Consider the following 14,599-nt stretch of genomic DNA (forward strand, 5'->3'; position numbering starts at 1 on the left):
GTTAGATTTTCATTCATGGGTTGCTTCTAAATTCTGTTCAGGACACTGTTCTGTTAGTAGCCCCAAGCATAAACATGTCACCACTCACCGGTGGTGTGAAAAATATTCATTTCTTTCCAACTTTTTTTTTGCACTATTGCTGGAAGTTACTTCTCTGATATTAATCGATAATCAATCGTTATTTAATTAATGATTATTGATCTCTAAGATCTGTATTAATAGTCAGCCCTATTAATCACCATGTCATAATTTTACGTTGAATTGGTTGTGTGAAGATCGGGTTAGAATTGGTCTTCAGCAACCCATGTTTGTCATAAGAGGCGACTAACGGGATCGGGTGGTCAGACTTGCTGACTTGGTTGATGCATGTCATCGGTTCCCAATTGCGCACATCGATACTCATGATGTTGATCACTGGATTGTCTGGTCCAGACTCGATTGCTAACAGTATGCTGCCATAGAGCTGGAATATTGCAGCGATAAACAGCAAAGCAACCAAACAATGAGTTGGTTGTGTTCATACAAAATACAGTCGGGTTAGAACTCGTCTTCAGCAAACGTATGTTTGTCGTACGAAAAATGATTGATGCATGGTGGTCGGACCCATTGACATGAAGCTAAATCACTGCTCATGCTGTTAAATACTGGATGTCTGGTCAAGATTCGATTATTTACAGACTGCGGTCATATATAGTCATGTGACTGTGCAAAGTTTGATTTTGTTGCATGTATTAGATTTTGTGTTAGTGAGGAATTCATCGGTCTAAAATGAAGTCAAACGGACTGTAGCTCGAAATTGCTGAGTGCGGAGCTAAACAAGCTGATACAAATTATAAACATAACCCTGGCTATAGGAGCTATTGAGTTCAATTTTAACACCTAACATCTCATCCCATATTATTATTTCCATGGTCCTTACTGGAAATATGAAGATACTGTAACATTCAATAATTACAGACTTTTGTTTATCTTGCCAATAATTTGCAGTGTGGTTCCTAGGTTTTGGAAAATATGGGCCCACAGGACCCTACATGTATGAATTTAAGGGACACCAGAACAATTAGGGGTTTGAATATTTCAATCAGTATTATCTTGATCACCCCCATTTCCTAAAAACATATTTATCACATCTGCTATTTGACTGGCCTGCTCTCTGCCATGCCTACCAAGCTAAATATACAACAAATTATATCATTGGCTGATAAATAGTATTCACTCCGAAACTGACGCATGTTATGGAACGACATAAACAGTGTGTAGTTAGTTTGTCGAGTATTGCAAACGAAAAATATGTTTAAACACGAGTATAATCATGGCATATTAATAAAGTAATAGCTTTCTATGATGGTAAGTTTCTTTAGAAATAGGATGCACCATTAGGTACGCACTGTAGGAAATTTTATGCACCAAGAAAATAGTTTTTGCATGATACCCGCCAGCCCATGTTCACAACATTGATCTGGTACAGCGCACATATTTCTGTCTATGTCCATTTATACATCATGACATACTATATGCTCCCATCTGCATCGCTCAAAACCCATGACATTCATCCATTTCAAAAACTAAGAAAAAAAAAGTATGCTGATAACCCAAACAAACTTATCAATACCCTAATTTAATGATAACATGATCAAGTGACCAGGTAATCATAACATAACCTTGAGCCCTGGATACAGTGTGCATAACATGCACTTCAAATGCACACCAGACACTAACTTACTGATATTCCCTTTCAATGTCGATAATGGATCAGATATATGGTCAAAGTTGGCAAACCATAATTTCAAAACATTGTCAAGAGTGACTGACTGAGTTTAGTTTTACGCCGCTTTTAGCAATATTCCAGCAATATCACGGCCGGGGACACCAGAAATGGGCTTAACACATTGTGCCCATGTGGGGAATCGAACCCGGGCCTTGGGCGTGATGAGCCAACGCTTTAACCACTAGGCTACCCCACCGCCCCTGTCAAGAGTGAACTGTGGCACGTCTGAAAACACTCCATCAAATCTATCAAATGAATTCTAAACCAAATGGCTCAAGTGAGTGCTCACGTACTCAGGGCAGGGTTGGTTTCAACAAAATTATGGTTGGTTATTAACAACTCATGTGCTTGCTAAGGGGAGGTAACTTTAACTCATGTCTGAAACGAAACAGAGACAACTTGAGTACCCGCTAAGGGGAGGTAACTCAAATACATGCCCACTATGTTCACACCATCTATGCTGCAGGAGAGTGAGAGTGAGTTGGGTTCTACGCCGCTTTTAGCAAATATTCCAGCAATATCACGGCCGGGGGCACCAGAAATGGGCTTCAGGCTGCAGGAGAGAGTGAGTGTATGTACAAAATAGTATTTAGATGTTCAAGTATGAAAGACTGCGATTTCTGAGTCTGGGAAAATATCCTTGCCGGAACTACTCCATGGCTCAACAAAGTTTCTGTCCAGTATCTACTATCTTGATACATACAGAATAAATTGCAATGTAAACATTTTACCAAGTGCATTTTGTCAGGAAGCCCAGCTACCAACAAGTCATTCAGTGCACTGGCATCCAGCGAGTGAGACTGTGAGTGACTGTCCCCAGCTGGGTTGTGTTGAGTATATGCCTTGTTAAGTGTGGATTAACCTCTGTTCAGAAAACTGAGTGTAGAGTTGGCAGTATAAAAACCTTATATTTTACTTTAAAAATATTTACTTAAAATATCACGTTTATTCACGTCATGATGATGGATACATCACATTTCACAAAGTCGTTACGGCACAGGTCAACACGATACAACACCCGAGATTAGTATACAGTTTGGGGCTTATTTCATACACTGCCGTGTCCATCCTTAATTTTAACGATGAAGAAAAAGATATGTGTTCAGGTAACATGATTCATATAAAAGCCATGAAAGAAGGGTTCAGGAAGTGGTTTAGAGTTAGATTAGGGCCATGTAAAATGAAGTCTAAGAGGGGATATGGGTAGTGTGCGAAATAGTTTCCAAATCTTGCTAGCCAGTCGGACTAGCTATACCTGAAAGTTACTAGCCCACAAAATAATTCACTAGCCCGAAATTTGAATGTAGACAAGGGTTTCATCATTAAGCGGCTAACATGATGCACATTTTTATCACGCCATAATCTTGCATGATTTAAAGTGTATCATAACTTATAATAAGACTGACTGAGTTTGGTTTTACGCCGCTTTTAGCAATATTCCAGCAATATCACGGCGGGGGACACCAGAAATGGGCTTTACTCATTGTACCCATGTGGGGATTCGAACCCGGGTCTTCGGCGTGACGAGGCAACGCTTTAACCACTAGACTACCCCACCGCCCCTTATAATAAGAAGTCGAAGATAGTGAGATATTTAAAAAATAGACTCCATGAAAATTCACTAGCCAGACAGGCCAGTGACTGGAGATTTACTGGTCCGAAAGGACTTTTACTAGCCACAGGCTAGTGGACTAGTGGCTATTTCGCACCTCACTGTAATCCTTGCAGCCCTATACAAGCACGAATGTAATCTTTTTAATAGTTGATTATTCCACTTAGACTGCATATGATCATTTATAGGGGTTAAATGGTACACTCGTACCACAGTACGGTATATATTCCGGTACAAGGCCTTTGGTTCGGTCCGGTACAGTTCGGTATATGAGACATGATCATAATGCAGAAAGTTGACAACAAGAGCCAAACTTTACCTTGTTTAATAACATGGAAAAAAAATTAACCACAATCTTTGTTATTTTGAGTAACTAGATAGAAATGACGGTACTAAAACAGAAAATACCATATTTTTGGATTGCATTATGGTATACCGAACCGAAGGCAAAATACCACGATTTACCGTTTTGCTCCTAATCATTCATCGGTGTCTGTTCTGTAAAAATGGTTATGTCAACTGAACTCTGAACGGAGGGGTAAAGGGGTTCTTGTCATCTCAAGGGACTGCCTTGCCTCACAGAATCAGTGTATGTTAAAGTGTGTCCCTCTATCCACAATAACAGATACATTGTATACCTGCAGTGTCACTATATTCCCAATAACAATATTTGCCTGTATTGTCACTTTATACGGTAACAGATACAGAATGAGTTTGGTATATCACTTTTCACAATAGGCATGCCTATTCATAAAGGTTAGCAGTCTGGTCTTCACATTATGACACACAATACCAAAGTTAATAGAGGGCTTGAAAGAGTAAAAAGTAATTCATTCATGCTAATTGACCATGGGAAAGTTACTAGCCCACAAAATAATTCACTAGCCCGAAATTTGAATGTAGACAAGGGTTTCATCATTAAGCGGCTAACATGATGCACATTTTTATCACGCCATAATCTTGCATGATTTAAAGTGTATCATAACTTATAATAAGACTGACTGAGTTTGGTTTTACGCAGCATTTAGCAATATTCCAGCAACATCACGGGCGGGGGGACACCAGAAATGGGCTTCACACATTGTACCCATGTGGGGATTCGAACCCAGGTCTTCGGCGTGACGAGCCAACGCTTTAACCACTAGGCTACCCCACCGCCTCATGCTAATTGAACACAAACTGATCAATGGCAACAACTCGATTCATTGTTGCAATGGATTCCATATGATTAAACCAGGGATCCAGATAAGGGCCGTATCGGCGTATGTACGGCTACAAAATATGCAGGATACGGTAGGAAATAATTTAGAAAACGTAGCAGATACGCACCACAGCAATGGTGTACGGTCTTAGAATCACTTACAGACATATTTATCTGAAAAAAAGTATTGTTTTATTGTTTATTGACCTGTTTACACAAGAGTAGCAATGTTGTGGTGCATATATGAAACACAAGATTACTGATAGTCCATTAGCTTCCATTCAGTACTCTAAATGTACACTTAAGGTTTTCCAGTACTCAATATTGAAAAAATAAGGAGTACGTACTCCTGATGTTGAAAAATTATCTGGAGCCCTGTTAAACCTTAGATTGTGAGATCATCATTGTTTTTGTTTTGTTAATTTAGAATTAAAACTATCAATGCTACACCAATAACAACCAATCATAACCATCACAGGTAGGTGATCAAGACAACAAGTTTCATTTTGTGATATGTCAGCTTCTTAAATTGACACTGAACACATGAATAGTGTATTTCTTAAAGCAGGAATAAGATTAAGAAGTTTCAACTCTGCATTGAGGTTGTGACAGCCACATTCCTGAATACAAACAGATTTCAGACAAATATTAATTCGCAGCTCACGGGTAGATATACAGTGTATTATATACCAAGCATTATATTTCAGCTCACTCTCAACACTTCAGCTTTCCGTCGTCTCGCCAACAAAATAACTAAAGGTAAATATGTCAATATTTCTAGTGGTATGCAACTGGTCCGTGGTTTGATCAAGTGGCCATAACTTGTCACATAGGGTCTATTATACCAGTATGCCTCCCTCTATGACTACAAAATCGGATTTCGTGAAATCAGTAAACACGGAAGACATAAGGAATGAAAGTCGAATAAGCATACGTGTGACTAATTCAACGATGTCAGAGTAGAGCGTGAAATTTTTAGAATTTCTGACATCGGACATCAAAACTTTGAGACCCCGGGACCATCTGTGTGTACGTTCATACTGACTCACCTATCGTTGATATAAATGTAGAATTAAAGGCATCTTCTGAAAATCTGAATAATAAACACGTTTTTCCTACACCGGAGTCTCCAATCAGTAAAAGTTTGAAAAGATAGTCGTAAGTCTTCGCCATTTTGTCTGAACAGGAAACACCCTCATTTGCATAAATGACGGTGACGTATAAGAAAGTTCACTTCCGGTTTTCTGGGGGTCACGAGCAAATGAGTCAGCTGAGGTTTTTCATTGCGAATGTATGCAAGCGAGTCTATGCATTGTTAGAACGTGTTCCAGATAAGATAGTCAATGCATACCGTTACTATAAAAAGGGGGGTTATCAAGCTTCAGTGAGATAAGAGCAAATCACTGACTTCAAATACAGTTTATGTACATATATGACATTTTTGTTTGCAATTTAATCCGTAGAACTGACAGACTGAGTTTGGTTTTACGCCGCTTTTAGCAATATTCCAGCAATATCACGGCGAGGGACACCAGAAATGGGCTTCACTCATTGTACCCATGTGGGGATTCGAACCCGGGTCTTCGGCGTGACGAGCCAACGCTTTAACCACTAGACTACCCCACCGCCCCTTTAATCCGTAGAAACCCGTACATACGAAAACGCCGGGATATTTACAAAGACACCTTTAAAACGTTAAAAAAGGTCTGTTTGACAACTTTTGCTTTTATTACAAAAGTGAAATGGAAGTCTGACCATTAAGAGATGAACAGCGGCTGACTTTATTTTCTTTCAAATTTTATGAATATTTCATTAAAACAATCATCACAATGTGTATTTTTGTTTAAATAGACGTAGGGTTGGTAGTCGGCATGACCTTTTTTGCCGTGGTGTTAGTCTTATCTCTTAAACGTAATAGCGAGAGAAACACAGAAAAGAAAAGGAAGAGATTGTTACTGAGGTTAAACTGCTACATGCTCAATGTCTTCGTTAACATGCTCGACGAGAATAACAAATTTCAAATATGAAAATTCTGGATCTGCGTGGTTCCCAGGCACCCACAAAAATAACAATAATAATGAATTATCTTTAGAACTATGCTTATGATCGCCCAAAAGCTGAAAGGTCATTCCCTAGTTCGATGAAACGAGAAATGTTCACCTCACTAGTGTGTATAACATAACATGTTGTTACACCACATCTGTATATGTTGAAATTCAGTTTCATAATGTAATTCTTCCCGATGATTTCCCAGCATTCTTGTTTGGTTCTATGAATTTGTTATTGAGATCTGACATATGTACCGTATTTCCTCTCATAAGCGAGGGTCTATAATAAGCGCTGGGGATAAAGGAACTGTTCAAGAAATGATAATAAGCCTCTCTGCGCCGGGTCTGGAGTTCCGTTGAAAATATATGCGCCCCGGAAATGCGGTATTTTTATGTGGGTGGGGACATGTTAGCCACATGTGTTCGTACATCAACTTTGCAGAAGTAGGAGATTTCCTTAATAAGAAGAAATATTTTCACTTAACCAGTTTATGAATTAAGGCCTCTCCGACAGCCCGGGACGGGCCAGATTTCTGACGGACGGTCTAAATTTACCGCTAGCCAACCCGATGGTCTGACAAAAAATTTAGGTAACATGGTCCATATATCTGAGTAAATTCACCATATCTTAGAATCTATTTTTCATATTGAGTGTTACATTCAGACCTGACAAATTATTACTGTTTGAACACTGAACTATCGTATCGCAAGCTCGAAGCACGGCGTTGACGTATTATCACTGAAACAGCGACACCTATCTATGCGCGGAGTTGGATTTCTCTGAAAATGTCTGACGTGAATAGACAGTAACTACACATCTCAGGTTCATTAAATTATTCATTGAAACCAAAACTTGAGTTATTTTCTTTGGATTGTCTGATCTGGTAAAACTCAGTTTGGGTTGGTAACATTTTGAAGTTACCAGCCGTGATGTTTGACTGGGTTTTGGGCGTATTTCATACACTGACTTCACCCCAACACAGCCTACCGAAGTATTGGGATCAGATTGAACTACTTGATTGAAGGTCTTTCGGGTTCTTAGACATATCAGTTCAATTTCAATATCTTTATTCAATAGAAAGGCCTTAGGCCAAGTGCATAAACGAACGTTACAGTTTAATATATTGTACGTAAAGGTTCAATAATAGCTCACATGTAATCAGAGATATATGTATTGCTGTTTTCCAAAGAAATATCAAATGTTAAGCATTGATGTGACAAAGGTATATAACCTTTCTGATGAAGTTCGCTGGATATTTATGAAGAGTGAGTGAGTGAGTTTGTCTCTGTTTTATCATATAATACATAGATGAGTGAGTGAGTTTAGTTTTACGCTGCTTTTAGCAATATTCAAACAATATGGCGACTGGGGACACGAGGAATGGGCTTCACACCTTGTACCAATGTGGGGACTCGAAGCAAGGTATCATTTTCAGAAACTGGTAATCTAGACTTGCCACATATTGTAGACTTGCTACATATTCTAGACTTGCCACATATTCTAGACTTGCCACATATTCTAGACTTTGATGATACGCATCGTGTGCTTTCAAACTGCAGGTGTTACCAGGGAGAATAGATTATCCCTGGTGTTACTGAGAATTTGAAGTATTCTGTAAATTGCAAAACATATATGAAATGTGGTGAATGTTAGTGCATCCTATATTACGAGGGTCGGTCAAAATGTAGTCGGCAGCACCTAGAAAATGATACAGTTCAGATGTTTTTATGTTCTGTTTTTCTACATATAATCTATCAACCTCGCGCAAACTGGGTTTGCTCTGTTCCAGCCTCACCATTTCCATTTGTATTCACTTTTTATCTTGGTTAGCCCCCAAAACGAAAGATCTGCAATAAATGCATTACAAACTTCATGAAACAAAATATGCAAGAAACACTTTATGTGTTTGAGCAGGGAGAATAGAAGACTGTAGATTATCCCTGGTTTGAGGAAGGTAGAAGTCCACTAGAATCAAACGTAGATATTAAAGTGCATAAAAAAGCAATTTGACACTACAATTGCTTGTTAAAGTGACTCCCCCCTTCATGTTTACTGAAAGAGCTTGTTTTGGACTCACTGCCTACCCCCTTTCAGGTGACGTGATCATAATGATAAATATTCTAACGTTTTCACTTATTACATGATGCAAAAGGTTCAAACTAAATACTGAATGGTCACACAAGTGTCAGTTCATTCACTCACTCACTCACGTACATGTTTCATTTACTGCCCACTACTTGCCGCTGTTTGTGACCTGCTAACTGTCAACACTAATGCACCATCAGATGGCGTTTTGTCGACAGTGTGTCCATTTCCCATTATTTACAGTCTGACCGGTCTCTCTTATTGCATAGGTTATGGACTGCTACACAGGGGTGGGTATTGCAGAGAATTTTCATATTGCGATATATTGCGATGCGGAAGCATATATTGCGATATGTATTGCAATATATTGCAAGGATTATTTTTTAACAAAAACTACTTATAATCGAGTTAATGCTTGATTATAAGCAAAAACACAACAAAATCACTATGATTGATTAACCTTTTATAAAAATTTTAATCATGACAAAATATAAATGTAAGTAACATTTGGCACTAATGAAACAGGGAATAGAACGATTAATAAAACGGAAATATCCGAAGATTTCCGAGTGTTACGAAGTTTTCCGAATGCATGTCAAAATACCGGTTTTCGATCAGCGTATCGAAACACGTATCGTTTTCATGTCTGAACCGGTAACTACCGGTAAACCGGTTATATTGCGCAGCCCTACTGCTACATATACATGTAACACCGGCACATCAGGTGTTGTCTCCACTTGACCAATCAACACACGCCCTTCTATGTGCCTCTGCGAATATTTCTCAAACAACGTATATATGTAAAATGTAAATACCTGCACGCCATGTAACATATGTTATGTTTGGGATTACACTTTCTTTGTAAAGTACAGATTCTAGTACTTTTGTTGGCTTGCACGACATGTTTGGCAATGTGCTATAATCCTGAGCGGAGTAAACATTTGGCGTGTTGTACATAAACACTTCCATTGTCTAAACACCTGAAATGAGCTTGCTGCACTGTCTAAAGACCTTCCAAACACGGCTCCAAGCAACAAAATAAACCACGATCTTGGTGCAATATTTATACAAAAAGATAAAGAGATTTGTTTGTTTTTCAAATGTTTAGAGGTGGCTGAGTGAGTATTATTTTCCACGGCTTTTAGCAGCACACCGGCAATGCAACGACGGGCTTCACACATTGTACTCACGTTGAGATGCAAAGCCGGCGTGCCGAGCGAACGCTTTAACCACTAGGCTACCCCACCGAACAGTAAAATATTTAGACCCTAAACACTTTTATTGCGTTAAACGAAACCTTACATGTTGAGGCTCTAAACACTTCAAAACTATGGGAAAATGATTGTTTTACTATCTAGTGGCATTGTTAACAGTGCAGTAATTTCTTAAGGCTACTCATTTAATCGACAAGGAACGTCCGCTTCCGCACACGCACAAATGTACACTTATCCACGTGTTTATATTCGGACACGTATATGTACGCATATACTCATAAGCGCGCAAGGACACGAACACATACATACATACATACATACATACATACATACATACATACATACATACATACATACATACATACATACATACATACATACATACTACATACATACACACGTATACGGGGCGGTGGGGTAACCTGGTGCTTTAAGCGTTCGCTCTTTACGCCGAAGACCCGGTTTGACGCACGCACGCACACACACACAGACACATATACACACACATACACAGAGAGAGAGAGAGAGAGAGAGAGAGAGAGAGAGAGAGAGAGAGAGAGAGGGAGGGAGAGAGAGGGAGAGAGAGAGGGAGAGAGAGGGGGACGGAGAGAGAGAGAGCGGAGGAGAGAGAGAGAGAGGGAGAGAGAGAGAGGGAGAGAGAGAGAGAGGGAGAGAGAGAGAGAGAGAGAGAGAGAGAGAGAGAGAGAGAGAGAGAGAGAGAGAGAGAGAGAGAGAGAGAGAGAGAGAGTGTCCAGCCACTGGGCTGCTAGTCATGACAAGAGCAGATCTTGATGAAGTTTATTTTGTTGAAAGTTGGGGAGGAAGGCTGAAAAGAGAGAACCTCCCTCCTATAAGAGTTCATGCAGAAATGTATAATTTAAGGCAAATACATGTAGTTTAAATGGCTGAATCACATGGTTGAAGGCCACGTGTTCAGTCAGAGTTACAAAATATGCAGTAACTGGTAAATATTTAGATAAATGTATGAAATAATATTTTAATTAAATATGTTTTACAATTATGAAGTTGTGAGATGACCTTTAATGAATAGTATTTGTTTACAGAACAAAGTAAAGAAAGATAAGAATATTGAAATCTTTCTCACCTGAAAAGAGAGAACCTCCCTCCTGCAGTTCATGCAGAATGCATGAGGAGGGCAGGTGAGGAAGGGAGTTCAGAGAGGGGGGGGTGAGGGGGTGGACCAAAAAGCCAATCAGAATACAGGTAGCATCTGACAGGTGTCAAAGGAAGTCAGATGCTGGACAGTTACATTAAGTGGTGTAAGTGTCTAAAATAGAGAAGGGGAAGTCCAGGGGAAGCTGGAGAACTCAGAGGCTGCTACAAGGGTACTCAAGATAGAAGATGTTAGTGGGCTGACATTCAGCTGCAGACAAGGACAACATATAATGCAAACAGTATGAAATGATGATAATGATGATGTGGATGACAATGTATATATATAGAGGTATATGACAATACTGTGTGTGTGTGTGTGTGTGTGTGTCCGGTGTGTGTGTGTGTGTGTGTGTGTGTGTGTGTGTGTGTGTGTGTGGTATGAGAGGGTGATACTTAAGTGGTCATAACTCAGTCAGAGGTATAGCCACCACCCTGCTACTTATACATACCATAGCAGCATGCTGACAGTATTCGAGTTAAACAATATGTTGTGACGAGTCAACAACACGTCTTCCACACACAAATGAGACGCCATCCCACTTACCAACTTTTCGGTCGTTGTCTTTGACGAAGTGAAGCATCAGCTCCTGTTTGCCGACATCTGAATCTCCGATCATCAAAATTTTATAGGGTTTATCATAGGTCAGGTCAGCCTCCATCTTGTCTCAAGTGACTGTCTCATCCCCATCAGTGACCTGCTGTTGCCATAGTGACATCATAGCACGTACCGTTGTTCTGTCAAAAGTCTCACCAAACGGAACTAAATTTGCACGCCCCTTCGATGTGTGATACTAGTGGTGCGTTGGGCTGATGCACTGATATAATAGTAAGTACGGGGGTCCTGCGTTAACAGCGCCGCATGTAATGTGTGGTTGATAGTTGCAGAAGCAGGCCCGTAGGAGCAATGGAAGCAGAGCAATGGAGGCAGCAGGGAACAGGTCCATAGAAGCAGGCCCGTAGGAGCAATGGAGGCAGCAGGGAACAGGTCCGTAGAAGCAGGCTGGTAGGAGTAATAGAAGCAGCAGGGAAAAGGCCCATAGAAGCAGGCCCGTAGGAGTAATAGAAGCAGCTGGGAACAGGTCCATAGAAGCAGGCCAATAGGAGCAATGGGGGCAGCTTGGAACAGGTCCATAGAAGCAGGCCCGTGGGAACAACAGAAGCAGCAGGGAACAGGTCCATAGAAGCAGGCCCGTAGGAACAACAGAAGCAGCTGGGAACAGGTCCATAGAAGCAGGCCTGTAAGAGCAATAGAATCAGCTGGGAACAGGTCCATAGAAGCAGGCCCGTAGGAACAACAGAAGCAGTAGGGAACAGGTCCATAGAAGCAGGCCCGTAGGAACAACAGAAGCAGCTGGGAACAGGTCCATAGAAGCAGGCCTGTAGGAGCAATAGAAGCAGCTGGGAACAGGTCCATAGAATCAGGCCCGTAGGAGCAATAGAAGCAGCTGGGAACAGGTCCACAGAAGCAGGCCCGTAGGAGTAATAGAAGCAGCTGGGAACAGGTCCGTAGAAGCAGGCTGGTAGGAGTAATAGAAGCAGCAGGGAACAGGCCCATAGAAGCAGGCCCGTAGGAGTAATAGAAGCAGCTGGGAACAGGTCCATAGAAGCAGGCCAATAGGAGCAATGGGGGCAGCTTGGAACAGGTCCATAGAAGCAGGCCCGTAGGAACAACAGAAGCAGCAGGGAACAGGTCCATAGAAGCAGGCCCGTAGGAACAACAGAAGCAGCAGGGAACAGGTCCATAGAAGCAGGCCTGTAGGAGCAATAGAAGCAGCTGGGAACAGGTCCATAGAAGCAGGCCCGTAGGAGTAATAGAAGCAGCTGGGAACAGGTCCGTAGAAGCAGGCCCGTAGGAGCAATAGAAGCAGCTTGGAACAGGTCCATAGAAGCAGGCCTGTAGGAGCAATAGAAGCAGCTTGGAACAGGTCCGTAGAAGCAGGCCTGTAGGAGCAATAGAAGCAGCTGGGAACAGGTCCATAGAAGCAGGCCCGTAGGAGTAATAGAAGCAGCTGGGAACAGGTCCATAGAAGCAGGCCCGTAGGAGTAATAGAAGCAGCAGGGAACAGGTCCATAGAAGCAGGCCCGTAGGAGTAATAGAAGCAGCAGGAAACTGGTCCATAGAAGTAGGCCCGTAGGAGAAATCCACGTGTTTATATTCGGTCACGTATATGTACGCACATAGTGCTTTAAGCGTTCGCTCTTCACGCCGAAGGCCCGGATTCACGCACGCACACAGACACACAGACACACGCACCATAGCAGCATGTTGCCAGTATTCGAGTTCAACAATATGTTGTGACAACTCAACAACGACCAGAACTGCGATCAACAGTCCACAATTTCGTAAAACCCTATATATTGCGGCACTGCGCCCAGTTAACTCCATAACGTAAGGCCATCTATATGCGCGGAATATGATTTAGTTTGTTTCTACGGGAAAACACTGAAAACTATCATTTCCATATTCCTTTGCGAATACTTAGCTCATATTTAATTCTCGAATACAATTTGGAAGCACCTTTATAGTTTCTAATTATTATTGTACTCGTTAGTTATTATAAGGGTACCAGGCGAATTGCCCCAGCTTCAAAATGTCCCAGCAAATTTGGTCATATTGCCCCCAGAGTCAAAATGCCCCAATTTTTTCAAAACGATTAAATATATGCCATACATGCAGAGTTTTTGTCAACTTTGATATTATATTCTTAATATAAAAGTTATTAGGAAGTAATATTTCTGATAAATGTATTTATTTAAACAAATTGAGATACATGAAGTCACATAAGCAGTGTATGAAATAAGGCCCGTCCGACCGCCCGAGACGGTCTAGATTTCTGAAGGACGGTCTAAATTTACAGCTAGCCAGTCCGATGGTCCAGTAAAGTTTTTAAATGTTTAATACATGTGAGTAAATTCACCATATTTGGTCTGGTTAAATCCATTTTGGGCTGGTAACATTTTGAAGTTACCGGCCCTGATGTCCGGCTGGAATTTTGGCTTATTTCATACTCTGACATAAGTCTTTAAAATTTTCTTCTGTGTGGCGGGATGGTCCATGGATGCGGCTCATTTTGCAAGAAGCTGTTGAACAGAAATTTCCCCTTCCTTGTACTGTACTGGTATCCGTTTATATCGTGCGGCAATTCCCACGCAAGCAAACCTCTAATGGTGTGTGATGTTTCACTTTCATTAACTGTGTGGTGTTATAATGCAAACATTATAAGTTGTTCACTGGTCACGAGGGGGACATGGGTTGATGTACCCTCGATGTTTGTTTATGTTCTCTGAGCCCGAAGGGCGAGGGGAACATAAACTAACATCGAGGGTACATCAACCGAAGGGCTCCGAGGGACCAGTGAACAACGTATTTACATTTACCAAACACCGTAATGTTCATTTTGAATTGTTTGAAGCACGGGTACAAATGTTTTTGTAGCCACCACTAGATTTTGCTGACAAGAAAAACAGATTTAAAGTTATCGTCCTTCCATCGA

At 41.0% G+C, this 14,599-nt stretch overlaps 1 protein-coding gene across 6 annotated transcripts in view; it reads right to left on the reverse strand.

The window, feature by feature from the left end:
• Window positions 1-11,774, reverse strand: part of LOC124270425 (ras-related protein Rab-8B-like) — a 36,325-nt gene extending 24,551 nt beyond the window's left edge. For 5 of the 6 annotated variants that reach the window (XR_006896766.1, XR_006896769.1, XR_006896768.1 and 2 more), the window contains exon 1: window positions 5,631-5,780. Coding sequence is in view for 2 of the 6 variants with exons in the window: in XM_046705460.1 (XP_046561416.1) it covers window positions 5,631-5,754 (124 nt within the window). In the remaining 4 variants the exon portion in view is untranslated. Of the gene's footprint in view, window positions 1-5,630; window positions 5,781-11,649 lie in introns of those variants that run through there. The other variant, XM_046705461.1, reaches the window with a different exon arrangement.
• Window positions 11,775-14,599: the final 2,825 nt, after the last annotated feature.

The sequence above is a fragment of the Haliotis rubra genome, unplaced genomic scaffold, assembly GCF_003918875.1.
Source record: "Haliotis rubra isolate DU_JTF1 unplaced genomic scaffold, ASM391887v1 Scf1516, whole genome shotgun sequence".
NCBI classification, from domain to species: domain Eukaryota; kingdom Metazoa; phylum Mollusca; class Gastropoda; order Lepetellida; family Haliotidae; genus Haliotis; species Haliotis rubra.